Source organism: Cricetulus griseus (assembly GCF_003668045.3).
Source record: "Cricetulus griseus strain 17A/GY chromosome 1 unlocalized genomic scaffold, alternate assembly CriGri-PICRH-1.0 chr1_1, whole genome shotgun sequence".
Taxonomy (NCBI): Eukaryota; Metazoa; Chordata; class Mammalia; order Rodentia; family Cricetidae; genus Cricetulus; species Cricetulus griseus.
This window is the reverse complement of record NW_023276807.1, coordinates 188,903,897-188,930,410: the sequence shown is the minus strand read 5'-3', so window position 1 is coordinate 188,930,410 and position 26,514 is coordinate 188,903,897. Positions and strand designations below refer to the sequence as shown.

Below are 26,514 nucleotides of genomic sequence, written 5' to 3'. Positions count from 1 at the left end.
ACTTAGGGAACTTGCCATTAAAACAAAATGTTTTTGGGTAAAATCAATGAATTTGTCCTACAGTAAGTTTATTGATATACCTTGTGTTTACTTGGAGATACAACTTGTTGTTGTTTTTTCTTTTGCAGATTCTGGGCCTGGTGTAGAAGAAGTAGAATTCAGCTGGGAGGATTATCTAGAAGAGACAGGCTCCACCACAGTTCCCTATGCATCGTTTAAACATGTAGGCAACACCTCTTGACTTTTTTATTTTTTTCTCTTGAGGCAAGGTCTCACTATGTAAGCCTGGCTATCTTGGAACTTGCTGTATAGACCAGTCTGGCCTCAAGTTTAGAGAGATCAACCTGCTTTCCCCTAGTGCTGGGAATAAAGATGTTTGCCTGACTTATCCCTTTTCTTTTGATCTTTGTATTGTGTCTCTTGCTTTTCTGTTGCTGTGACAAAGCACCATGACCAAGGCAACTTACAGAAGAAAGAATTTGTTGCCTACTTAAAGTTTTGTGGGACAGCAGGCTGTCAGACTGTCAGGCTGTCAGGCTGAGAGCTCATATTGTTGAGACAACAGCCAGTAGACAGGGAGAACTAACTTAGGAAATAGTATAGGCTTTTGAAACCTCAAAGCCTACCCCCAGTGACACACCTTCTTCAACAAGGCCACACCTCTTCATCCTTTCCAAACATTTCTACCAGCTGAGGTCTAATCATTCAAATATGAACCTTTGAGGGTCATTCTCACTCAAACTATATTTCCCTCTCTAGCCCCCAAAGGCCTATAGCCATATCATAATGCAAAATGCATTTAGTCCAACATCAAAAGTCCCCATAATCTTTGAATCACAATACTTTTTGCAAGTTCAGAATCTCTTCTGAGACTCAAATCAATCTCTTAATTTGTAAGTCCCTATAAAATAAAAAAGCAAATTATATACTTCTAATATACAATGACAAGGAATATATATTACCATTCTAAAAGGGAGGAAAAGGGGGTATAGTGAGGAAATACTGGACCAAGCAAGACCAAAACCTAGCAGGACAAATTCCAGACATTGTAGTTCTGTATCTGATGTTAAAGGACCTAGATGACTCTGCCTTTCCAGCTTTGCTGACTCCAGCACCCATCTCTTGGGCTCATGGTTCTGGCATCTTCAACATCTTAGGGTCTCCAGCATAGGCTTCACTTGAACAACTTTATGACAGTGTTCTCTCTGGGCCTGACATACACCTGACCTCAGTGACTTTACTTAATCCCTGGGGGATGGTGTTTCCACGACGCTTTTATTCCTTTATCCTTCTTAACTCTAAAGCTAGAATTATGTGGCAGATGCTTCTAAGTTCTGCTGCCACTTACGATAGTACCTGACCCCCTAACCCCTTGTTGAGTTACATTTTCATAAGCTTTGATTTGCAGTTGAATTTTTAGGAACAGATAACTTAGGCCAGTGGTTCTCATCCTTCCTAATGTTGCAACCCTTTAATTCAGTTCCTCATGGTTGTGGTGACCCCCCAGCCATAAAATTATCTTTGTTGCTACTAATGAATTGTAATATAAATACTTGATACGCAGGATCTGATATGTAGCATATCTGATATGCGATCCCTATGAAAGTATTGTTTAACCCCCGAAGGGTTAAACCCCCACAGGTTGAGAGCTGCTGCCTTAGGCCTTTTATTTCACTAATTTCAGGATTAGCTGGATGAGGTACTTGCCCTGAGGGCACCACTCCCTTTATTCCATTTCTCTTTGTTTCTTTCAGCACAAGCCATGGCTCCAATATTAAATTTCCTGGTGCTCTTTCTCCTCAAACTATACATTTTGTATTTCTTTTTGCCTTGTTTGATCCTTTTCATTGTGGATCTGCAAATGAGTGGTTACAAATAACAAGTGGCAGAGTCAGTATTAGGCTGTCTTGAACTGTCCTCTGCCAATGTCCAAAATTCTTGAGTTTTACTTCAGGAAGATTCTCAGGACCAGGGCAAAATGCAGCCACATTCATTGCCAGAGTATCATAAGAATGGTCTATCCCAGTTGATAATATTTTTCACCTCTGAAACATCCTGAACTGTCTGTCCTCCATAGTCCACATTGATCTCAGTGCTATTGTCTTTTGAGCTCCCTACTAGATACTGTGTTAAGCCCTGTTTATAGCATTCAACTATTTTCTTAGCCTGGAGTCTCAAAGTCTTCCCTGTTCTTCCACAAAATAGCATGTTCAGGCCTGTCACAGCAGCTCTCTACTCTCTGGTACCACTTTCTGCATAAGTGAACTCGGAATTATTTTAAGTTAGGATATCTGAAAAAATTTAAATCGTTTTCCTTTTTCTTCCTGCTACCCTCATCAAGAAAATGTGATCCTTTTGTGAGGAGTGGGGTGAACAAAGTACACTTGATACAGATGAAAGCCATTATTTTATATACCAATAAAACATTAAAAAAAAAAAAAAAGCCTGGAGCTGGGAAGATGGCTCAGTCAATTCAATGCTTAATATACAAGTATAAGGACCTCAAATCAGATGTCCAGAACTCACATAAAAAGTCAGGCATGGCAGCACACCTATAATCCTAGCGCTGGGCAGGTGGGTAATGTGGGACTTTATAAAAACGTATGAGAAAGAAAGTTTTGGTTTGTGGGGGATGCTTTTTGATGATGGGAAACATATATATATATATATATATATATATATATATATATATATATATATGTATGTATGTATTTGGTTTTTCAAGACAGGGTTTCTCTGTATAGCTTTGGAGCCTATCGTGGCACTTGCTCTGGAGACCAGGCTGGCCTCGAACTCACAGAGATCTGCCTGCCTCTGCCTCCCTAGTGCTGGGATTAAAGGAGTGCACCACCAATGCCCAGCTGGGCAATATCTTTTACACATCCAATTTTGGAGGTTTTTATTGGGGGTGGAAGGGGTGGGGTGAGGAGAAAGAAAGATTGGATAGGATTATTTTTAAATTTAGGGCTCATTAGGGGAATAATAAAATCATGGAAAAACAATTATCTAATAATGTGGTTCTGTGTTCAGAATATTTTATTTTTCACAAAATTTAACTGGCACTGTAAATCAGGATTGAGATACTGCATAATACATTTAAATAAATGTGCCAAACCCACAAGCTAAGGTGTTCTTTGCCTGATCTCAGGGTTGTTCTCAAAGGACAAAGCCAGCTCCTAAACTACCATGGCCACTTGGAGACTTAACTAGAGGGAAGTCTTTTGTTGAAGAACAAAATTGAGGCAGACCAGTCTCTTATTAGTAACACTAATCTTCCTTCCTTCCTTCCTTCCTTCCTTCCTTCCTTCCTTCCTTCCTTCCTTCCTTCCTTCTTTGAGACAGGGTTTCTTAGTAGCTATGGAGCCAGCCCTGGAACTCGCTCTGTACTAACTCTTAAAATTAGAGAGAAAGACTTATTTTCAGTTTGTCTAGTGGAGCCCCTGGCTGAGGTCTTGCAGGAGGAGCTGAGGGGGCCTGGGTGGTGGTGGGGGGCTATGCTTTTAGGATAGAAACTCTTACTTCCTTGATTTTGAACTTTGAACTCTTAAATTCTGATTGGCAAGATTCAGTTGTGGATAGCACAAGTTTAATTGAGTCAGTTTAAGGGTTGAATGACTTCCAAGGCCTCATTTTCTGGAAATTATCTGCATATTGGGGTAGCCTTGAACTTACAGAGATCCACTGGCCTCTGCCTCCCATGTGCTGAGATTAAAGATGTGCACCAGCATGTCTGCGCCCCCAGCCTTTTTTTAATTTGTAGCTTCTCCCACAATGATTGTCATTATCCACAGTGCGTTTATATACTTATTTTAATGTACTTAAGAATTGCTAATCCATACATTTGTCACCATGTAACTTCTCATCTAAATTGGAACACTTTATTATAATAGTTGACAGAAGCCTGGACTTTGACAGTGGAAGCATGGCTTCCTGCATATTGTATATAATACTAATACTATTGATTTATTATCTTTATGTCTTTTTTTCATTTCCCTGTTAAGGTTTCCTAAAAATTTTTGTTGTTGTAGTTGAGTGATGTAGAAATCACTCTTAGAGACATGTTGAGTAATATAGATGTTTTCTAGAAGATACTTTCTATAATCATAATAGACCACATTGTTGAAAATACCAAGTTCCATCACTATTATGTGGGAGAAAGCCCTGTTTTGTTAAGATCACTGTTAATGAGTTAAAATTGGATTTCCTCGGGTTTCCTTTGAGAAGATATTATTGGCATTTAGTACTTCAGAAATATTAGGTCTTAAAAAATAATTTGAGCAAAGAACCACTCATGTAATTTGTTTGTCTGGTGCATAATGACATTTCTTTCTTCAGGTGGACATACGTTTGCAAAATGGATTTGCTCCTGGCATGAAGCTGGAGGTAGCTGTGAAAAAAGATCCTGAAACTTACTGGGTTGCCACCATCATTACTGCCTGTGAGCAGTTGCTCCTACTCCGTTATGAAGGCTATGGGGAAGACCGGAAAGCAGACTTCTGGTGTGATATTAGAAAAGCTGGCCTCTATCCCATTGGCTGGTGTGAGCAGAATAAGAAGACCCTTGAAGCTCCAGAAGGTAGTAAAATATTTCCTTTCAAGGTGTGATGGGATATTGCTGTAAGAAAATTTAGATTGGCCACAGCCTCGAGGATTGTCGGGCTACTCCTACATAGATGTACACAGCTTTTTAGGCTAATTTTTTTGTTTGTTTTTTTGGTTTTCTTTGTGTAGCCCTGGCTGTCCTATAACTAGCTTTGTAGACCAGGCTGGCCTTGAACTCACAGAGATTTGCCTGCCTGTGCCTCCTGAGTACTGGGATTAAAGACATACGACATCACCACCCAGCTTAGGCTAACATTTTTGATGAAAAATTTTATTAGGAGTAATGTATGGTCATTTCCCTCTTTTTTGTTTTTGTTTTTTTTTTTTAAAGATTTTATTTATTATGTATACAATATTCTGCTTCCATGTATATCTGCACACCAGAAGAGGGCACCAGATCTCATAACGGATGGTTGTGAACCACCATGTGTTTGCTGGGAATTGAACTCAGGACCTCTGGAAGAGCAGTCAGTGCTCTTAACCTCTGAGCCATCTCTCCAGCCCCATTTCCCTGTTTTTAAACCAAAATCATATTATATATAATTTCTCGTAACACTTTAGTTTTTTATTTAATTTTTTGTTCTTTTACTCTTTGTATGTGTGCCTGTGTGTGTGTTTGTGTGCATGTACAGAGGGGCACCCACTAAAGCCAGAAATGGGTGTCAGGTCTCTTGGAACTGGAGTTACAGACAGTTGAGATCTTCAAGTGTTGGGAATCAAACTCAGGTCCTCTAAAAGAACAGCCAGTGCTCTTTTTTTTTTTTTTTTTTCTTGGTTTTTCGAAACAGGGGTTCTCTGTGGTTTTGGAGGCTGTCCTGGAACTAGCTCTTGTAGACCAGGCTGGCCTCGAACTCACAGAGATCCACCTGTCTCTGCCTCCCGAGTGCTGGGATTAAAGGTGTGTTCCGCCAACGCCCAGCCAGCCAGTGCTCTTAACTGCTGAGCCATCTTTCCAGCTCCCCCTACCCCCCAATTAATGTTTGTTTTGTTTTTGTTTTTTGTCTTGAGACAAGAGATAGCTAAGCTATGCTTTCATTCACTTTGTAGCCCAGGCTGGCCTTCAACTTCCTGCCTCTCCTTCCTGAGTAGCTGGGCTTTATAGGCATGTGTTACCAGTTTTTCATTTGACCACAACTTTCATGGTTCCCCACTGACCAGTGTGTCTGTGCTCTGTTGAGGGTTATGACCCAAGGCCTAGTCTTTCTGGATCCTCCTGTGACTGAGGCTTCCGCAGAGGCTGGTTCATCTGAGTGAAATCAGGACCCTTGTTCTACTGTAATCAGAGAAGGCCAGAAAAGGGGTTCAGATCCCCTGGGATTGGAGATACTGGTTGTGAACAGCCATGTGGGTGCTGGGAATTGAATCTGGGTCTTCTGAGAGAGAGCTGCTGAGCCATCTCTCCAGCCTCTGTTTTATTATTTATTTCTGAGACATTGTCTTATGTAGGTAGCTTTAGTTTGCCTTCAATTTGCTATGTTGCCATGGATGACCTTGAACTCTGATCCTCCTTACACTACCTTGTCAATGTTGGCATTCCAAGCATTTGCTACCAGGCCTCATTTATGCAGTGTTGGGGGCTCAAACACAGTGCTTTGTGTGTTCTCAGCAAGCACTGTTCAATACAAACGAGCCTCTGGTCCTGTATTTCTCTATTAATTTTTTTCCCCTCTATAAACCTTTCAGTTTTTTGATGGCCATTAAGACCATGGTTTCTCATCCTTACAGACTGAGGCTGTCTGAGTTTGGGACTTGAAGATCTGATTATTGTTTTTTGTTTTGCTTTCTTTTTTGTAATGTAGATTGAACCTAGGGATTTATGCATGTGATTAAAGAGGGCTTCTTCCCAGGTGGATCCTAGTCCTTGTTTTTTAGACAACAGCTCACAGTGTGGCTCAGATTAGCCTCAAACTCATCATGAGAACAAAGATCACCGGCATAAACCACTATCCCTGACCTGATTGCAGTCCAAACTGATGTACTCAACCCCCCACCACCTTTTTTTGTGGAGACAGGGTATAACTCGTTAGTTTAGGGGCCCCTCGAGCTTGAAAACTCCTGCCTTAACCTTCTCACATAACTGAGGTTTCAGGCCTGTGACACCATTCCCAAGTTCTGTTTTTCTTTTTCTCTCTCCTTTATTTATAAGTAACCTTATAAATTATATCACAAACTTTTTTTCCCCTCTTAGTCAGGTTCTTTATAGCACAGGCTAACCTCAAACTTGGCAAGCCTCATTGCCTCAGCCCTCCAAATGCTGGGATTATAGATACATGTCTCTATCAATTTTTAAAATGAGCTAACTGAAGCTCTGTTCCAGGAAGGTACCTAGTTAGAGTAGGCTATCAATTAAATTGGAGGGAGATACAAAAGACCAAAATAAAATAAAATTTTAAAAGGGAAAAGAAGCTGAAGAGGTGGCTCAGTGGTTTAGTAGTTAGAGTGCTTGTTTCTGCAGAGAACATGAGTTTGATTCCTAGTACCCACATGGTAGACCAGGCTGGCCTCAAACCAAAGTAAGACATTTCTCTCTGGTTAATTTAATAAGAGTTGTATATAGAACAAAGAGAATACAAGTTACCTTAGTGGAATAAGTTGAAAAATGATATAGCAGGATGCCTGGCATTCTCTATTGGCCTCCTATGTGTGTTCACAGGAGTGCTCACAGTTATATCATATACACACAGCACACATGCATGCACATACAATTTTTTTTGGGGGGGGGCGGGTTTCCCGAGACAGGGTTTCTCTGTGGCCTTGGAGGCTTTCCTGGAACTAGCTCTTTGTAGACCAGGCTGGTCTCGAACTCTCATACCATCTGCCTGCCTCTGCCTCCCAAGTGCTGGGATTAAAGGCTTGCCCAGCCATGCACATACAATTTTTTTTTTAAATTTATTTATTAGTTCTAGTTAGGGAACAAGCTTGTTTCACATGTAAGTCCCTTCTCCCTCTCCCTCCCCTCACCCCCATACCTCCTCTCCCACCCCCAGCCTAGCCCCCACCCCATCCACCCACCACTCCCCAGGCAGGGTAGGGCCCTCAACGGGGGCTCTGCAAAGTTTACCAAATCTTCCTGTGCTGGTCCTGGGCCCTTCCCCATGTGTCCAGGACCAGAGTGTAATCCTTCACATGGGATGGGCTCTCCAAGTTCCTTCTTGCACCAGGGAAAAATACTAATCCACCACCAGAGGCTCCCTGGAGTGCAGAGGCCTCCTTGTTGACATCCAGGACATACAATTTTTAACAAAGCTATTAATGCTACAGAATGTACTGACTGGTTTTGAGTGTCAGCTTGACATAAGCTAGAGTCAGGCAGGAAGGAGCCTCAGTTGAGGAAATGCTTCCATGAGGTCCAGCTGTAAGGCATTTTCTTAATTAGTGATCAGTGGGTGGCAGGGGTGCAGCCTGTGGTGCGTGGTGGCATCCCTGGGTTGGTGATCATGGGTTCTATAAGAAATCAGGCAGGGCAAGCCATGGGGAGCAAGCCAGTAAGCAGCACCCTCCATGGCCTCTGCATCAGTTCCTGCCTCCAGGTTCCTGCCCTTTTGGGTTCCTGTCCTGACTTCCTTCAGTGGTGAACATTGATGTGGAAGTGTAAGCTGAATAACCCCCCCCCCCATCCCCAACTTGTATGGTCGTGGTGTTTCATCAGTGCAATAGAAACCCCAACTAAGACACAGAGTGGCAGACAATTAAGCCTTATGTGTGTCTATATGGAAGGATATAATTCCATTTGTGAACTATTTTTACTCTTTTTTTTCTCCAGAAAAATCAAACCTGAGCTTTATCAAGCTCTGGCTCTAAATCTTTATTTGTAGAAAATAGAAGGAGCAGGGCTGGTGTTATAACTTAGTGGAAGTATACTTGCCTGGTATGCAAGTACAGGCCCTGGATTTGTCCCTACTCTCTCTCTCTCTCTCTCTCTCTCTCTCTCTCTTACACACACACACACACACACACACACACACAGCATGACAAGAGAAACAAACAACAACAAAAACCATGGAGGTAGTGGGACAACTGGTCACCTCAAGGAAGCAGCCAATGAAAAAGATTCTGAAACACTATATAAGATAAGAGGCTGTGTGTCTCAATAAGTGTACTACAAGAAAGTTGATGGAAGGGAAAGAGAAGACTGAACCAACAGACCAAAGGAATGTCGATAATAAGTTGTTTGCAGTGTATGGTTCATAAAATGGTTCTCAATGAGATCAAATAAGTTAAAAATAATTTTTTATGTAATTGAGGAAGTTTGTATGTAGACTAGACATTTGCTTTTGAAGGAATACTAAGTTGTTAAATATGTGATGTTTTGGTTTTGCCAAAAGTTATTTTGGGGCTAGAGAGTTGGCTCAACGGTTAAGAAAAGCACTGGCAGCTCTTCTTCTTTGGACACAGGTTCAATTCCCAGCATCCACATGGCAGTTTGCAAGTTTGTAACTCCTGTCCCAGGGGATCTGACACCCACTTTTAGTATCTATGTTTGTGGTGCATAGACATGCATTGAGGCAACTGCTCACTGTATAAGAAATTTTAAAGTTATTTTATGAATATTTAGTGAAATATATGTGGATGAAATTATATGATGTTTAAAATTGGCTTCTAAGTAATTCTTGATTGGGTGGCAGTAGAATTTGTGAGGGTATGGGCCTGACAGATTGGCAAATGATCTGCTCAGTGCCAGATAGTGAATGCTTTAGCTCTGTCACTCATAGGTCTCTGTCACAGCTGCTGCACTCTACCCTTGCAGTTTGAAGTCTGGCTGCCACTGATAAAACATCAACAATCAGCATGGCTGTGTACCAATAAAGTTTTATGTACAAAAAGCAGGTCTGACTTAGCCCACAAGTGGCAGTTTGCTAACTCTTGCTCCAGATAAAACATATTGGCATGAGGTGACAGTTGTTGAAGCTAGGGTACATGAATATTCTTTATAACTTTTTCTGTGTGTGTTTTTTGTTGTTTGTTTTTGGTTTTTGAGACAGGGTCTCACTGTGTAGCCCTGGCTGTTCTGGAACTTGCTGTGTAGATCAGGTTGGCTTTGAGCACATAGAAATCTGCCTGCCTCGACCTTAAGGGAATTATTTTGTATACAACTCATAGTCTGTTTTACATACAGTTCTTATTGTGCTAACCAGCTGTCTAAATTTGGTTTCTATTGCTATGATAAGGACCATGGCCAAAAGCAATTTGAGCAGGAAAGGGTTTATTTGGTGTACATATTGTATCTCTGGCTATAGTCCATTGTGCGAAGCCAAAGCAGTGTAATGGAAGCATTTTCTCAATTGTGGTTTCTTCCCAGATGACCCTAGCTTGTATCAAGGTGACAAAAACTAACCAGCACATGGCTCAGTGCAGAATAGGGAAGTTTTGTAGCTATTTTTGTTTTCTCTTTCCAAGTTCTCAAAGAAGCAATACACTGATTTTTAAGTGACAAACATACCCTTAAGCCATTTCTGTATTTCACATTTCTTTGTGTTCTATGACTGATGTGAATAATAATTATTTTTTCCTTTGTTTAGGCATCAGAGATAAGGTGTCTGATTGGGGTGCGTTTCTACAGCAGTCCCTGAGGGGAGCCTGTGGTCCTCCTGTGTCTCTGCTAGAAGGCGTGAGTATCATGGCTTCTTAAACCAGTATGGAAAACCTTTGCAAGTGTTCCAAAATTGATTGCTAATTTACTGCTTAAAGGAAAAAGAAACATTGTTATTAGTCATAAGCATAAGTATTGGAGCATTTAAATTTAATATTAGAAGTTGTACTTTTTTGGCTTGCTGAGTATCTGAGAAGCTTCTGAAGCCTTTTAAATTTCTACTGATAGATCCTTCCATGCCCATTTTTGAACACTGTTTCAAACAACTTTAAATTTTCTTTGTACTTAGATTAATTTTTTTTTATTCTTACCCATGGTCTGGCACATCTTGAACACTTGGTAAAATTTGGATGGATGGATGGATGTATAGATGGATGGATGTATAGATGGATGGATGTATAGATGGATGGATGTATAGATGGATGGATGTATAGATGGATGGATGTATAGATGGATGGATGGATGGATGGATGGATGGATGGATGGATGGATGGATGGATGAGGTTGTGAACAATGAGCAGATAAAATATCCTGCCTGCATTGATCATGATTCTGCCATCTTAAAACTTGTATCTATTGGGCTAGAGAGATGGCTCAGAGGTTAAGAGCACTGACTGTTCTTCCAGGGGTCCTGAGTTCAATTCCCAGCAACTGCATGGTGGCTCACAACCATCTGCAATTCAATCTGGTGCCCTCTTCTGATGCATAGGCAGAACACTGTATATGTAATAAATAAATAAATCTTAAACAAAAAACTTGTAACTATTAATGTAATCCTCCAATTGTTTACTTGTTCTTTTATACACCTAAATATGAAAGCTTCACAAAGCAGTTTATACTAGGAAAAAATGTTACAGTGAATGTTAAGAATAGTTAAGTATCCTGGGAGTGGTGTCTCATATCTTTGATTCCAGCACTCAGACAGGCAAATCTCTTGAGTTTGAGGCCAGCCTAATGTACATAATGAGTTCCAGGACAACCAAGACTATGGAGGTTGGAGGCAGGGTTGAGTGATGACTTTGGGATGAGCTCACTAATGCTTTTGTTGTTTAACTCCATCCCCACTCCTAATATTCTGAGACTTGAATGAATTAAGTTTCCTCCAGTTTCTGTTCTATTTGTGTGTGTACATGTTTGTATGTTTGTGTGGAGTGCATGTGCAGGTCAGAGGTTGACATTGGGTGTCTTCAACAATTGCTCTCCACTTTTTGAGACAAAGTTTCTCACTTGTCCTGGACTTCACCATTTATTTGGCTAGGCTAACTAGCCAAGTAAGTCTTTCAGGATCCTCCTAGCTCTGTCTCCCATGTGCTGGGATTATAGTACTTTCCTCCACACCCAGCTGGGATTAAAGGCAGGCACCCCGATGTCTGGCTTTTTTTTTTTTTTTTTAGGGCATGGGGTGGGGTTCAGGCCCACCTCCATACAAAAGAACTTGTACCCTAATCTTAGTACTGTACTCTATTTAAGAGACCAGAAATTTAAAGTTTGTTAAAATGTCTACAGTAAGAGTAGACGTGATGCTGCAGCTGGGAATCCAACTCCCTGGATTCTTCCTTCCTTCCTTCTATCCACCTGTCTCTGCTTCCCAAGTGCTGGGATTAAAGAAGTGTGTCAACATGCCTGGCTTTATCTATTTAGTTTTAATGTGTGTTGGTGTTTTGACTGAATGTATGTCTGTGTAAAAGGTATTGGATTCCCTGATGGCTTTGAGCTGCCACCTAGGTGCTGGGAATTGAACCAGTCCTCTGGAAGAGTAGCCAGTGATCTTAACCCCAGCCATCTCTCTAGACCCCCCTATTCTTTATTGTAGTTTTAAATATATATCTACGTAGTAAAATTTGTTTATTGTTGTTGTTATTTTCAAGACAGGGTTTCTCTGTGTAGCCCTGGCTCTCCTGTAACTCACTCTTGTAGGCCAGACTGGCCTCGACCTCAGGAGATCTGCCTGCCTCTGCCTTCTTTGTGCTGGAATTAAAGGTGTGCCACCACTGCCCACCTCTTTTAATTTTCATGGTGTGTGTTGGGGGGGTATTTGAGAGAAATAGAGAGAGAGAGAGAGAGAGGGAGAGACAGGGAGAGGGAGGGAGTGAGGGCAGGCCAGTCAGTCAGTCATTCTGTAGCCCTAGCTAACCTCATATTCCCTATGTAGTCCAGACTGACCTTGAACTCATAAAAAAAAATCTGCCTGCGTCTGCTTCCTGAATTCTAGTAGTAAAGATGTATACCACCACGCCCAGCTTATAATTTTATTTTTAGTGATATATATTTGTGTATGTTTGTATGGGTTGTACAAATGAGTATGAGTGCCTGTTGATGCCAGGAGAGCGTTTGTCAGATCCTCTGTAGTTGGAGTTTTGAGCCACTTGACATGGGTACTGGGAACCAGACTCATGTCCTCTACAAAAGCTGTACATGGTCTTCACTGGCATGAAGTCTCTAATATTTTTTAGTAAAAAAATCTAGATAGTTAAATTGTTCCTTCCTATCACTGTAACCAAAAGTTCTTACTGTGTTCATAAGAACATGTGGAATGGGTAAAAAAAAATCAGAAACAAGTAACATCGCATCACTTAAATGAAAACTACTAAGAACACTTTAAAAGGCAGGGGAAGCTGGCATCTTCTCTAATAAAAAGAGATCCATGATTTAATAAGTGAAAAAAACATATATTTTGAAAAGAGAAAAATACAGAATAAAGAAAAGCAGTGGTAGTTATTGTCTGTGTAGTGTATATACTGACTATTCTCTGTGATCTTTTTAGGTCTTTAGGATTATAGAAGAGGGTAGGCATGTTTGATTTTTCTGTTTAATGATGGTCATATTTGCTTTCATAATCAGACAAGATTTTATTTTTAAAATTATATTAAATAAAATAATTTAGAGATTTGTTAAAATAATTTTATTGTGTTATAGATAAGGTTTTCCTTATGGTAAACATTTTTATATCATTCAAAAGTGATATTGTGGAAGGCTATCTGTAGACAATGTAATTTAATGCCACTCTTTTGGGATGAGTAAAATAATATGAAGACTAGTTTGAGAAAATTTAGAACTTGATTTTTAAAAAGAAACATTAACCCCCTCCAATTTCATGTTTTTGACATATAGCTCCGTAATGGAAGGAATCCTTTAGATCTTATTGCTCCTGGATCCAGACTAGAATGCCAGGCTTTTCGGGACTCTCTAAGCACTTGGATTGTTACTGTTGTGGAGAACATTGGGGGACGGCTGAAGCTGCGTTATGAAGGACTTGAAAGTTCTGATGGTTTTGACCACTGGTTGTATTACTTAGATCCATTTCTTCATCACATTGGTTGGGCTGCTCAGCAAGGATATGAACTTCAGCCCCCATTAGGTAAAGAGCAACATAGCACTTTCCTATAAACTTGTATTATTGTTTTGTTATTGGTATTTGTGAGGCTGAAAACATATTCTACATATTATGAAGACATTTCTTAATTCACATATAAAGTATTTCGTACTTATACACAGTAGTTGCATTAAGTGTATATTTCTCTTTGATTTTGTTATTACATTTGTAGTTTAGCGGACATTACTGATTATACCTCAGACTTTCCCTAACCAGTATTTTACCCTCTCTTGCATTTATTACTGTGTAGCCCAGTTTAGGTATTTATTGCATTATTTTCTATGCTGCAGCTTTACATCTACTCTTACTGTAAGCATTTTAACAAACTTTAGTTTTCTGGTCTCTTAAATAGAGTCCAGTACTAAGATTAGGGTACAAGTTCTTTTGTATGAAGGTGGGTCTGAACCCTACGCCATCCCCCCCCAAAAAAAAAAAAAAAAAAAGCCAGACATTGTGGTGCCTGCTTTTAATCCCAGCACTCAAGAGGCAGAGGCAGGCAGATATCTGAGTTTGAGGCCAGCCTGGTCTACAGAGCAATTTCAAGGACAGCCAGGGCTACACAGAGAACCCTGTCTGGGGTAGGGGTTGAGGGGGGTGAGGGGTGGGAGGGTAGGGGAGGAAAGCAAGCCTGAATCTTTTCTTAACCCATAGTAGAAAGTGCTTATGTTTAGGTGAATGCTTTGAAAAGTAAAGACATCTATAGGTTTTCTCCTCTTAAAACATGCTATTTTGTTTCACTAAAGCCATGAGGCATCTGAAAGATGAAGCTGACTGGCAAGATATTCTGGCCAGAGTAAAAGAGGAGGAAGAAGAGCCATTACCCTCTTACTTATTTAAGGTAAAAATAGAAACTCATGATAAATACAATTTTTCTCTTTATAATAGAGAATAGCAATTAGGGGAGATGAAGAATGAAAACTAATCATTGGAGACAGAAGAGTGCTGTGTGGGAAGGAGGGGGTCAACTGGAGGGACAGTGATCACCCTTGTTTTCCAGCAGTCCTCTTAAATCTATCTGAATGTAAGCTGGGTGGTAGCACATGTCTTTAATCCCAGGACTCAGGAGGCAGAGGCAGAGGGGGATCTCTATGGATTTGAGGCCAGCCTGGTGTATAGTGTGAGTTCCAGGACAAGCTCCAAAAAGCTACACAGAGAAACCATGTCTCAAAAACAGACAAAAAAAATTTTTTAAAGTCATCTGAGTGTCTTACAGTCTTAACTACATAACCCTAAAACTAGTTAGGAAATAAATATGATTTTTCTTTTTGATGCCCATTGTATTCCAAATGTAGAGAGGAATGTTTTATGTGAGTTGTTGCTTTTGTCCTGATTAGATTTTTCCGGGAAGGAAATACAGGCATTACCAGAAGTTTATTTTATTTAAACCAACTAGATTTCCTTTCTTGTTGCTGTAATGAAACATCTGTGACAAAAAGCTACCTAAGGGATGAGGGTTTATTTTGACTCATTATTTGAAGGGATGTAGACCATCATGGCTGAGAGGCATGGAACAGGAGCTTGAGATGCCTGGTTACAGTAAACATGCAGTCAGCAAGCAAACAGAAATGAGTGTGGTGCTCAGTTCACTTGCTACTTTTTTAGTTAGTCTAGGACCATAGTTCATAGGGTAATATTCTCCACATTCAGAGTACAGTTCTTCCTCCTTGGTTAAATCTCTCTGGAAATGCCGCAGAGATAAATCCAGAAGCATGTCATCTAGATGATTCCAAATTCAGTCTGGTTGACTGTGAAGATTAACCATCACAAATATTCAGCTATGTGTGACTGTACAATAATTCAAAAACACTATATTTTTACTCTTTATTGTATACATTTCAGGATAAACAGCTTATTGGAACCCATGAATTTTCTGTAAATATGAAATTGGAAGCTGTGGACCCATGGTCTCCTTTTGGGATTTCTCCTGCTACAATTGCTAAGGTGAAATGAGAGTAATTTTCTTCTGGAAAGAATTGCCATCAGGGTGACGAGTTGAGGAAGTTGGTGGTTTAATCTTTAGGCTATACTAATACAGTTCATTGTAAAGCCGGAATCTCTTCTGTATATTTGTGTTGTATTGTCCAGTTTTGTTGTTGTTGTTGTTGTGTGTGCCATTTCTTCACAGCTTAGTAGTCCTGTATGACCGAAGCAGAGCAGAATCAGGGCACCATAGTAGTAGAAGGGAATGTTCTTCAGAGGCAAGCCTGCCTTTGTATAACTAGAAAGGACTTGACTAGTATTTGGGCCACGGTGGTGTTCATAAAGTATGAATCTAGGCAGTGCTGCCACTAATCTAACCAGGGGAAGGGTTTGGGGGCATAGGGAGACATGTGGGATCACAGAATTAGCATCATCGCTAGGATAGATACAGCTGTGTGTTCTGGAATCAGGTTTTAATCTCTCCAACATCTGACAAAATTAAGGCTCTTGTTAAGAGTAACCACAGGATCTGAACATATTTTCAAGGTGCAATTACTGTGTAATAGAGAGCATTTGCTTTAGGACTAGAGAAGAAGCCCATTTTCTGAACATAGAGCTCAAGGTGGATTATAACTGTGGGAATAATTACTAGGATGTTTAATTATCTGACTTGATGAGATTTACATTTTCTTTGTCTTTGTACAAGATTATTCTCAGAGCACTGAGAGATTTTTGATCCTGTAAGTAGTCGTTAAGACCTTCTCTGGAAGCTAGAGAAATGAGTCACTGGTTAAGAGCTTTTAACAGAGGACCAGTTTAATTCCCAGCACTCAAGTCATGTGGCTTATAACCACTTGTAATTACTGTTTCAGGGCCTCCTCAGCACCTCCACGCATGTGGCATATATACACACAGACATAGACACACATGTGAGATACACACACAGAGAAAGAGAGACAAAGACTGAGACCAAGATCTACCAATTTTCTCTGGAGTCTAAGAGATAATGGTCTGCTTAGGACCCAGACAACATTTCTTAACTTCTTATTTTGGCATTTGAAGTTAGTATAGTAATGTAGTTGACCCCTTTAAACTAAATTTTGATTTGAACTCAAATACTTGGTTTGAGTTCAAGTTTGCAGTTTCTTGACTGAGTAACCTAAGGTAAATTACTTTACCTTTCTCTGAATTCATTTTTCTTACCTAAAAAATGTAATTGAAAATGGTACCTGCCTCATTAGTTACAAAGAGTAAAACTGAGTAAATATGTGAAAGATATTTAACTAAAATAAAATAGTACATGACATAGAACTTACATTTATTGACTATTTTAATAACCTAGTGTGAGTATAAATAAACTTAAGTAACATGTTTGATTGTGCTAAAGAAAACAAATCTGTGATAGATATATGTTTGGGCATATATATGTATGTGTATATGTGTGTGTGTGTGTGTGTGTGTGTGTGTGTGTGTGTGTGTGTATCTAATATATTATGTGTATAATATGCATAGATCCATTTGTCAGTTTTATCTGTTAATTACACAGGTTTTTGATGATAAGTACTTTCTGGTAGAAATGGATGACCTTCGACCAGAAGACCATACAAGACGATCATTTGTATGCCATGCTAACAGTCCTGGCATTTTTCCTGTGCAGTGGAGTCTAAAGAATGGTTTACACATCAACCCTCCTCCAGGTGTGGATTTGAATTCTTCTTTGTTGTTTCTCAAAATTATTATTACCATAATTAATTATGTAGGGTCTCACTATGTAGCTGAGTGTGTCCTTACACTCACTATGTACCCATGCTGACTTTAGCTTCCTCATTTACAAACTTTAGCCCTTGAAATGTATGTTGGATGGATGGTATTACTAAGATCTTTCATACCGCCTGTCTTGTGTATTATGGAGGTCTAAGATAAGGTAAATGAGCTCTAGATTCCTTAATTTTTTTTTTTTCCAGACAGGGTTTCTCTGTATAACTTTGGAGCCTATCCTGGCACTCGCTCTGGAGACCAGGCTGGCCTCAAACTCACAGAGATCCGCCTGCCTCTGCCTCCTGAGTGCTGGAATTAAAGGCTTAAGTCACCAATGCCCAGCTAGATTCCTTAATTTGATTGATTGATTGATTGATTGATTGATTGATTGATTGATTGATTGATTGAGGAAGGGTGAAGGGTCTTACTGTGTGGCCTGGCTGGCCTGGAACTTGCTATGTAGACCAGGCCAGCCTTGAACTCACAGAGATCCACCTTCCTTTGCCTCCTGAATGCCGGGACTAACAGCATGTGCCACCGCACGGAGCTCATTCTGTAATATTTGAAGTCACAAGCTAAAGTGTTAGTATTTTTTCTTATACTTTGACATATATTTGTATAACCAACTAGAAGGACAGGTTCAAGCCTGGATTCTGTTCTTGTTCTCTAGTCTGTTCCATTTGGAATTTGTTGGGAGGTGTCAGAGTGGTGGGTGTCCTAGTTTGCTTCTCTGTTGTTGTGATAAGACGAACCAAAAGCAACTTTGAAGAAGAAAAGGTTTATTTCATCTTATACTTGATACCCATCACTGAAGGAAGTCTGAGCTGGAACTCGTGACAGAAATGGAAGTAGACTATTTAGGAATTCTTCTTAATGATTTGCTCCTTATACCTTGCCCAGAATGCTTTTTATGTACAATCTAGGACTACCTGTCCTAGAGTGGCAATCCCTACAGTGGGCTGGATCTTCCCACATTAATTATTAATCAAGAAGATGCCTTATAGACTCTTCTGTGGAACAGTATGATGGAGGCTTTCCCTTAATTGAGAGTCCCTCTTCCCAGATATGTCTGTCTGTGTGAAGTTGACAGAAACTAATTAGTACAGTAAGCTTGACAAACACTGAGCATGTAGACCTGGTTTCTTCAGGCCAGAGCTGGAAGGTGGATGACTTTTAGGTGTTGAGGCCTTGTTATGGAGATGACTAGTCAAAGGTGGCACTGCACACCTTTAATCCCAGCACTCAGGAGACAGAGGAGGCAGATCTCAGTAAGTTTGAAGCCGCCTGATCTACAAATCGAGCTCCAGGACTGTTACACAGAAAAACCTTATCTCAAAAAAAAAAAAAAAAAAAATCTAAAGTGAGTAATAACAGCTCATTTTACTTGCTCTTGTGACTTTGTTAAATATGATATTTTTCCTTATAATGAAATCACTGAAATAAGTTTTCACTGAAATTTTTAGTATTAAAATTTAGAATATCTGGAAAATGTTAGAAACTAGTTTTGCTTATACTAGCAAACCAGATTGTTTTGATTTGGTAGGCTTTGGTAACCAAGGCTTATGAATACTGACTGTTGAAGCATTGTACTGGAAGTACTCATATTAACAAGGATCATAAACTCAGAACTTCTGTCCTCTACCCAGCCTTCATTCCTCCAAATAACATTTATGTAATGTTTGTTGTGAACTTGTATTGAATTTAATCACTGAGAAAGCAGCGATGAGTATAGTCTAGCCTTTAAAGAGGCATATGGGAGAAAACATCCACAGAATTTCCCAGACTGCACCATCAGTGAGCAGAACACAAGGAGTACCTGGTAGGAAAGTGTGGTGTTGAACACTTATGCTAGGAACTTGATATGTTGCAGGAAGGTGCAGGTATTTCAAGTTCTTTATACTGCTTGCCACCTTTGTATGAAAAGGAGAAAACAAGTGTTAAAGACATAGGAGCTTTGGGCATAGTGTAGACAAGTCAACTGAACTTGTTAACAGAGGGAAAGTAATGAACTATGTAGTTGAAAATAACATTGGGGCCTGGAGCAATGGTACAGTGGCTAAGAGCATTTGCTGCTTCTGCACAAGTCCAGAGTCCAATTCCCAGTCTCCATACAGCTGGCTCACAGCTGCCTCAATTCTAGTTCTAGGGTATCTGGTGCCTCCTTCTGAACTCTGCAGCTACCAGCATGCATGTGCGAATACATGCACACACACACACATGCATACACTTACACATAAAGAAACATGTCAAGGAATGTTTTTATTAGAAAGTCAGAGGGAGAGCTGTGGCCTTTTTTGTTTGGGCAAGAACAAGGATAGCATGGACTGTTGCCTGTAGGAGGACACAGTTTTGAGTAACCTGTGATTAAACTCTGAGACAGCAATTTAGGCAAAAGTGGACAGCAACCACATAGCTCCTCCCACACAGATGGAGTTGAATAAGACACTAGTTTGGAGGTGTTTCGGCCAAGAACTTTGATAGATTGAACTAGAGAGTTGTTTATTTTAGTCTGAGTTGAATTTATGATTCAGATTATAGGAGAGCATTTAGATTTTTTAAATGTTTTCTTTAAATTGACACATACTATATGTATTTATGGAGTACAGGATAATATTTTAATACATATATGTAATGCATAATGATCAGGTTGGAATAATGGGTATATCTGTCAGATATAATCTCTCTTTTTGTTGTAAACAGTGAAAATGTTCTCTGTTAGTAGTTTAAGCTATTCAGTTAATTTTGTCAACTATAAAGTAGGGACATTAGAAATTATTTCACCTATCCAGCTGCATCCCTGTGACTACTGTTCTCTCCATTCCTGAGAATATTAGATTCTGTAGTAATTGAATCTGAAAACAGTGTTAAGAGTATTGCAGCAGAGCCCGGTGTGATGGTGTATGCCTGTAATCCTAGAACTTGGGAGGTGGTAGAGGCAGGAGGTTCAAGAGTTCAAGGTCAGCCTTGGCTATATGAGTTCCAAGATATCCTGAACTACATAAGACCTTGTCTTTAAAAAAAAAAAAAAAAAAAAAAAAACAAAACCCATTATATTGGTATTAGCTAAGACAAGTTGAGGAAAGCAAATAGCCTTATCAACAAAAAATTCTCACTGATTAAAAAGTACTAATAAAATCATTAAGGCCAAATTTCTATATACAAAATCAATTCCAGGCTTTTTTTTTTTTTCTTTTAAACTCTTGTCAAATTGTCAGTAACTAGTCACACAGAAGTACTATTCAAAACCACAGACACAGCTGACCTGAGCTAGTGGGAACTCACAGATTAAGGACTGTAGATAACCTGCATGGGACTGTACTAGGCCTTCTGAATGTGGGTGACAGTTAAATTGCTTGATCTTTGGTGGAGGGGACCCTGGCAGTGGGACCAGAATCTATCCTGGGTACGTAAATTGGCCTTTTGGAGCCCACTCCCTATGGTGGGATACCTTGTTCAGCCTTGATACAGGGGAGGGCCTTGGTCCTGCCTCAATTTGGTATGCCAGACATTGTTGACTCCCCAAGGAGTGGATGGGGAGGGAAGGTAGGAAGAGGGGAGATGGTGAGGCGAGAGAAGGAAAAGGAGGGGAACTGGCTAGGGTTAGTATGTAAAATGAAAAAAGAAATTTTAGATAAAGAAAAAATACCTAGTTTGAAATTTGGAAGTTTAAATACTTATTTCATTAATTTATTACATAATTATAATTTTCCCAGAGTTATTCTGGTTTATAAAATTAGCTATGTGCCATTTTGGGTTCAGTTACCTAGTATGAAAAATACTAATTACTTATGGTTTATATTATAGAGTGCCCCTCTACATTGATAAAAGTACATAAATAGCAGCCTTAGGAGTTATGAATGGACACATTGGCAGATGCTAGTCAGGAAGTATATTGGGAGTGAACCATTGCTCTTCTGTCTCTGTAGGTTTCCGAAGCCAAGATTTTGACTGGGCTGACTACCTCAAACAGTGTGGTGCTGAAGCTGCTCCCCAGAAGTGCTTCCCTCCGGTGAGACCCCTCAACCATACCTTGGAGAGATCATGAACTTAGTTTATACCGTGACTACATTTTTTTCTTTCATTGTAATTCTTGTATTTATACCTCATTATTTTCAAAATGATATGCTATACTCTTTTGAGGTATTAATTTTAGACACTTGACGTTGGTGACATTATATTAAATGTTTTATGTTACCTTCCCTTCTGCCTTAATCATCACTATTAGTTTTGATGAAATTTCAGTTAAAGTTTTACATTGTATGCATTTAAGCTTTACTAGCTCACTGCTGCAGTATTTTGTGATTGTTTTTCTTTTTAAAACATTTGCTGTGTTAATAATTGCTGTTTTGTTGCTGTTTGGTTAATGTTCTTTGTGTTAATTACTAGTTCTTCTCATACCTTGTAGTAGCTTCTTGTTACTAATTCAGAAAGGCAGTCCAATAGTCAGATCATTGTTTGTTCCTAATATTTTTTTCTCCCTGGATAGGTTGCTTTCGAGGCTTGCCAAGTAGTTTTGTCACTATCACACAGGGAATTGCCCTCTCCCTTTATGATTTGGAGCTACTATTATGTAATTCATGGCCTCTTTCCTCTTTTCTTGGTTTACTTGGCTGTGTGTGTGTGTGTGTGTGTGTGTGTGTAAGAGAGGGAAAGAGAGATAGAGACAAACATAGACATATGTGCACATGCAAATACCACAAGGGGATGTTGGATGTCATGTTGTTTCTTTCCAGTTTTTAAAAGGTGGGGCCTATCACTGAACATGAAGCTTTCTGTCTCTGATACGCTGACCCATTTCCAGAGATCCTGTGGCATCCACTTGCCTCTCTGCACCACAACTTTGGCATTGTAGGCATTACCATCATGTGTAGCTTTTTACATAAGTACTGAGGATTTGAACTCGGGTCCTATTGCTTTCACAGCAAGTGCTATTCTCTCGAGCCCCTTGCTTGGTTGTTTTGATTGAGCCTGCAGTTGCTTCTTAAAACATGATTATAATGACTATGTAATTTTTAATAAATTCTATATATTGAAATTTTCATTCTACTGGCATACTCATAGTTTAGCTTTAATATGAAAGTTAGGTTGGTCATTACTTCAGAATTTAAAAAATACTACTCATTTGTCTTTTAGTGTTTTTTTTTTTTTTAAGTCAAATGACAATTTTACTCTTGGCTTTTTGTTGTTGTTTTTTGAGACAGGTTATTCTTAACTTTTTGTGGATGAACTTACCTTTTCTCTCCCCCTTGTGTAAAGTTGCAGGTAGCCTGCCTTTTTTCCTCTCATAGAAAGTATAGAATCTCAGCAGAGCCTGGTGACTCATGCCTTTAGTCCCCAGTATCTGGGAGGTAGAGGCAGATGGATCTCTATGAGTTCAAAGCCAGCCTGGTTTACATAGTGAGTTCTAGACCAGCTAGGGCTTCGTTTTTTTTTTTTTTTTTTTTTTTTTTTTTTTTTGTTTTTTTTTTTGAGATCTTGTCTCAAAAAAACAATTTACAGTTTGTTTGTTTGAGATTTACTCTCACTATGTAGTCCAGGTTGGCCTCAGACATACAAGGAGGTCCAAGGCTCATGGTAATCCTCTTGCCTCAGTTTACCAAGTACTGGGATTATAAGAGTTTCCATTATGTCTGAGAGTTTTGTGTTTACGTGCATGTGGTTCCCTTAAAGGCTAGAAGAGAGTATCAGATCCCTTGGAAGTTGAGATACAGGGGGTTGTAAGCCACCATGTGGATTCTGGCACCAAACCCAGGTCCTCTGCTAAAGTAGCAATTGCTTTGACCTCTAAGCCATCTCTCCAGCCCCAAGTTTTTTTAATTTGTTATACTATATTTTTTTGTTTTTCAGAACTGCTTCTCTTTGAGTAGTTCTTTATTTTGTTTTGTGTTTTGAGGCAGTCTCACTTGACAGGGTCTCTGTATTTTCTCTCTGGCCTGGAACTCACTATGTAGATAAGATGGGCTTTGAACTCACAGAGAGCTATACCTGCTTCTCCCTCCTAAGTGCTGTGATTAAAGGCATGCACCAGCAAACAAAGCTCTGATAGTTCTTTATTTTTAATGGTGTACTATTCTTTAAGTAACACTAGTTTGAAGGTTTCCTTGTCTGCTCTCTGCTTTCTCCAATTGCTGGTTTTGTCTGTAGCTTTTATATTCTTAAACATCTGATCATTTTAGGTTATGGCTTACATTTAAGAATGGGAAAGTAAAACTTATTAGAAACTTTGAGCATGTTTGGATGGGGTTTGTCAACCTTGATTTTTCCTACAGAGTGGGATCTGACTGGCCATTTATTGAGAAAAGTTAAACTTATATCTTTATGTGTTGTCCTATTACTGTAAAAGATCTTTTCCTGTCCCGTCTGATATTATAGAGGCTACGGCTGGGCCTTCACTACATACACACCCTTAACAGTTGTTTGTGTCCTCCTGCCCAAAGATCTTGTATTTTATCTTTTCCAGAGAATAAATCTCACTTTCTGTAGGGAAGGGAAAGACACAGTTGCCCTGAGGTATGTAATAATACATAATGGCATAATGTACATGCTTTCTAAATGTTTCTGGAAAAAAAAAGAAAGGAAAGAAAAAGGTCCTCCAAAGCATGAAGGGACACATCTGTAATTCCAGTGCTCCAGGAGGCTGAGGCAGGAGGATTGATGTAAATGGGAGGCCAGCCATTTCTAAAATACTAAGACCTAAGACCCCCCCATCTCAAAAAACATTTTGTTCTTAATTTTAAAAAATGAGGGGCTGGGAATGTAGCTCAATATCTTTTTAGAGTGCTTGCTTAGCAACTATGGAGCCCTGAGTTAGGTTCTGAGAATTATAAACCAGGTGTGGTGGTACAACCAGGAAATCCCAGCACTTGGAAGGTGGAAGTAGGACGATCAGGAATAAAGGTCACATCTTTGCATGTAGCAAGAGTTAGAGGTCAGCCTGGGCTACATGAGACCTGTCTGAAACAACCGGAAGAAACATGCAAATCAACCAGACCTTGTTTAGGCCACTTCTCTTCTGCCCCCACTTACATCAGTCCTGGTTCTAACAGTTCTTGGTGTTCTTCATTGCCAGTTTATGTTTACCATCTCTTGTTACATGCATCCTGCTAGGTGATGGTTTTATTTTTCAGTGTGTGCATGTGTACATGTGCAGATGTCATGGCACACATGTAGAGAGATCAATTTGTGGAGTTGGATTTTTTTTTTTAACCTTCCACTTTGTAGTTTCTGGGAATCAAACAAGTATCTTTACCTACTGAGCCCATCTATAGACAGCCCTAGGTTTATACTCCCAAAAAGCAAAAGTAATTTTTAATGAGTTATCAGGAAGGAAAACAATTAAATCCTAAAACCTGTTTCCTCCTATTTTCCTTTTGCTTCCTTGAAAGCAAAGCAGAACAAAATGTACTCATTGCTTTACTGTAAATCTAGGGATTAAATACTGCTTACAAAACATTCCATTTGAGCACATGTGTTAATACTAGGTATTAATCTAATTAATGAATTTGACTTATTGATTTTCTTCTAGTCAATTTCTGAGCACCAGTTTAAGAAGAACATGAAACTGGAGGCAGTGAACCCTCTTCTTCCTGAAGAAGTGTGCATTGCCACCATTACTGCAGTGAGAGGTTCCTACCTGTGGCTCCAGCTAGAAGGTAAGGGCCTGACAAGTTTCCTGTGGCCATTCCTTTGCTCTTCCTGCTCACTCCTGTAGTGTAGCTTGTTAGACTTGGTGAACTTGTTAAATGGTGATATAATTTGAAATCCAAGATTTTAAGCTAACATTTTACTTTTTGTTCTTGGCTTTTAAATTTTAGGAAATGAAAGTCAATAAAAGCTCTTTAGAGTCCTTTATTTTCATAAGGGCAAGTCAAAATAAGATATACCAAAATACATTAGTGTAACATTAACTGCCTCACTGAAGAGATAACATTTTGGTTGCCTCAAGACAATAGAATCAAGTAGAATGTAGACAAACTTGATTTGTCTTTCTTAAAGTAATGTTTAGTGATTGGGCAGATTTGTTGATGAAGCTAAGTAAATGCTCAATGCTGCAGCAATTGTACATGACCTGTTTTTTCTTTTTTTATCCATGCCAAATAATCTCTAAAAAGATGCCTTCTGTTTCTGATTTGTAAAACTGACCTGTAATGCAGATGTCAAGGACAGTTTTTACTGCAGCTGTCAATGCAACATCTGCCAAGCAACTTGGCAGATCTTTTCCTGGTTTGAATTCATTGTTCCACATTCAGGTTTATTACAAGAATGCAAGACGTTAGTCCTGGTAGTTAAAGTAAATTTCAAGGAAATGCCTATGATACTTGTTAGCCTTCTGAATGACACCAGTCATAGCTCCACTTGCTTCTTTGCTGTTCCTTTGCCAAAGGTTACTCTACTCTGTGTATTTACTTCCTTCTTGATTCTTACAAGTTACATATAGAAGGCAACTTATTTTTTCATAGTATTTACATAACATAAACTATATGGCTCCCATGAGAAAATTTATTGCTTAAGATAATTGTGTCTATATTATTACAGTATTGTATAAAAAGTAATGTGTAGGACTGGGCATGGTTGTACAATACCTATAGTCCCAATATTTGGGAGGCTGAGGCAGGGGGATCACTATTTCAAAGGTAGCCTATGTTACCTAGTGAGACCCAGTCTCAAAAACTAAAGAAATAAACAACATAAAACAAAGAAACTTATAAAGGAAGATGTTTACTAGTTCAAATTGTTTTCTTAATCTAACAGGTTCTAAGAAACCTATACCCGAATTTATTGTAAGTGTGGAATCAATGGATATATTTCCTTTGGGCTGGTGTGAAACCAACGGCCATCCTCTCAGTACTCCTCGCCGGGCAAGAGGTATTTGTCTATTTCTGGATTAGAGGGTAATCTAATCCTGAATTGATCTCTTGCACAGGTGCTACCATTTAGGATGAATATAGACATTTGAGGGAAAATCGAAAGATACTATGTTTTTGTGTAGGCAGTTATTTATTGCAACAATCTTTTATTAGCTTAGAGGTGTGGGCTAAACTTAGGTAATTTTGATTTCTCACTGACTGTAATATAGGATTCCACCAGGGCAGGTATTGTCTTAGGGCTTGGAACTGGAGAGCCTCTCCCCATGTTTATTCAGATGGTTATTGGCAAGTGTCTTAGTCCATTCTGGTTTTGATATCAAAATTCTATTATATCTAACATATCTATCATCACTGGGGCTAGGAAGCCCAAGTGATAGGGTGTTAGCAGATATTAGGATTTGTTT

At 39.3% G+C, this 26,514-nt stretch overlaps 1 protein-coding gene across 5 annotated transcripts in view; it reads left to right on the top strand.

Annotated features, from left to right (window-relative positions):
- Positions 1–26,514, top strand: part of Sfmbt1 (Scm like with four mbt domains 1) — a 107,505-nt gene that overhangs the window by 58,366 nt on the left and 22,625 nt on the right. For all 5 annotated transcript variants that reach the window (XM_027389570.2, XM_027389572.2, XM_035453409.1 and 2 more), the window contains 10 exons: positions 129–223; positions 4,336–4,576; positions 10,122–10,210; positions 13,304–13,550; positions 14,309–14,403; positions 15,405–15,506; positions 17,032–17,182; positions 21,170–21,252; positions 24,769–24,895; positions 25,995–26,108. In XM_027389570.2, the coding sequence (XP_027245371.1) occupies positions 129–223; positions 4,336–4,576; positions 10,122–10,210; positions 13,304–13,550; positions 14,309–14,403; positions 15,405–15,506; positions 17,032–17,182; positions 21,170–21,252; positions 24,769–24,895; positions 25,995–26,108 (1,344 nt within the window). The remainder of the gene's footprint in view (positions 1–128; positions 224–4,335; positions 4,577–10,121; positions 10,211–13,303; positions 13,551–14,308; positions 14,404–15,404; positions 15,507–17,031; positions 17,183–21,169; positions 21,253–24,768; positions 24,896–25,994; positions 26,109–26,514) is intronic.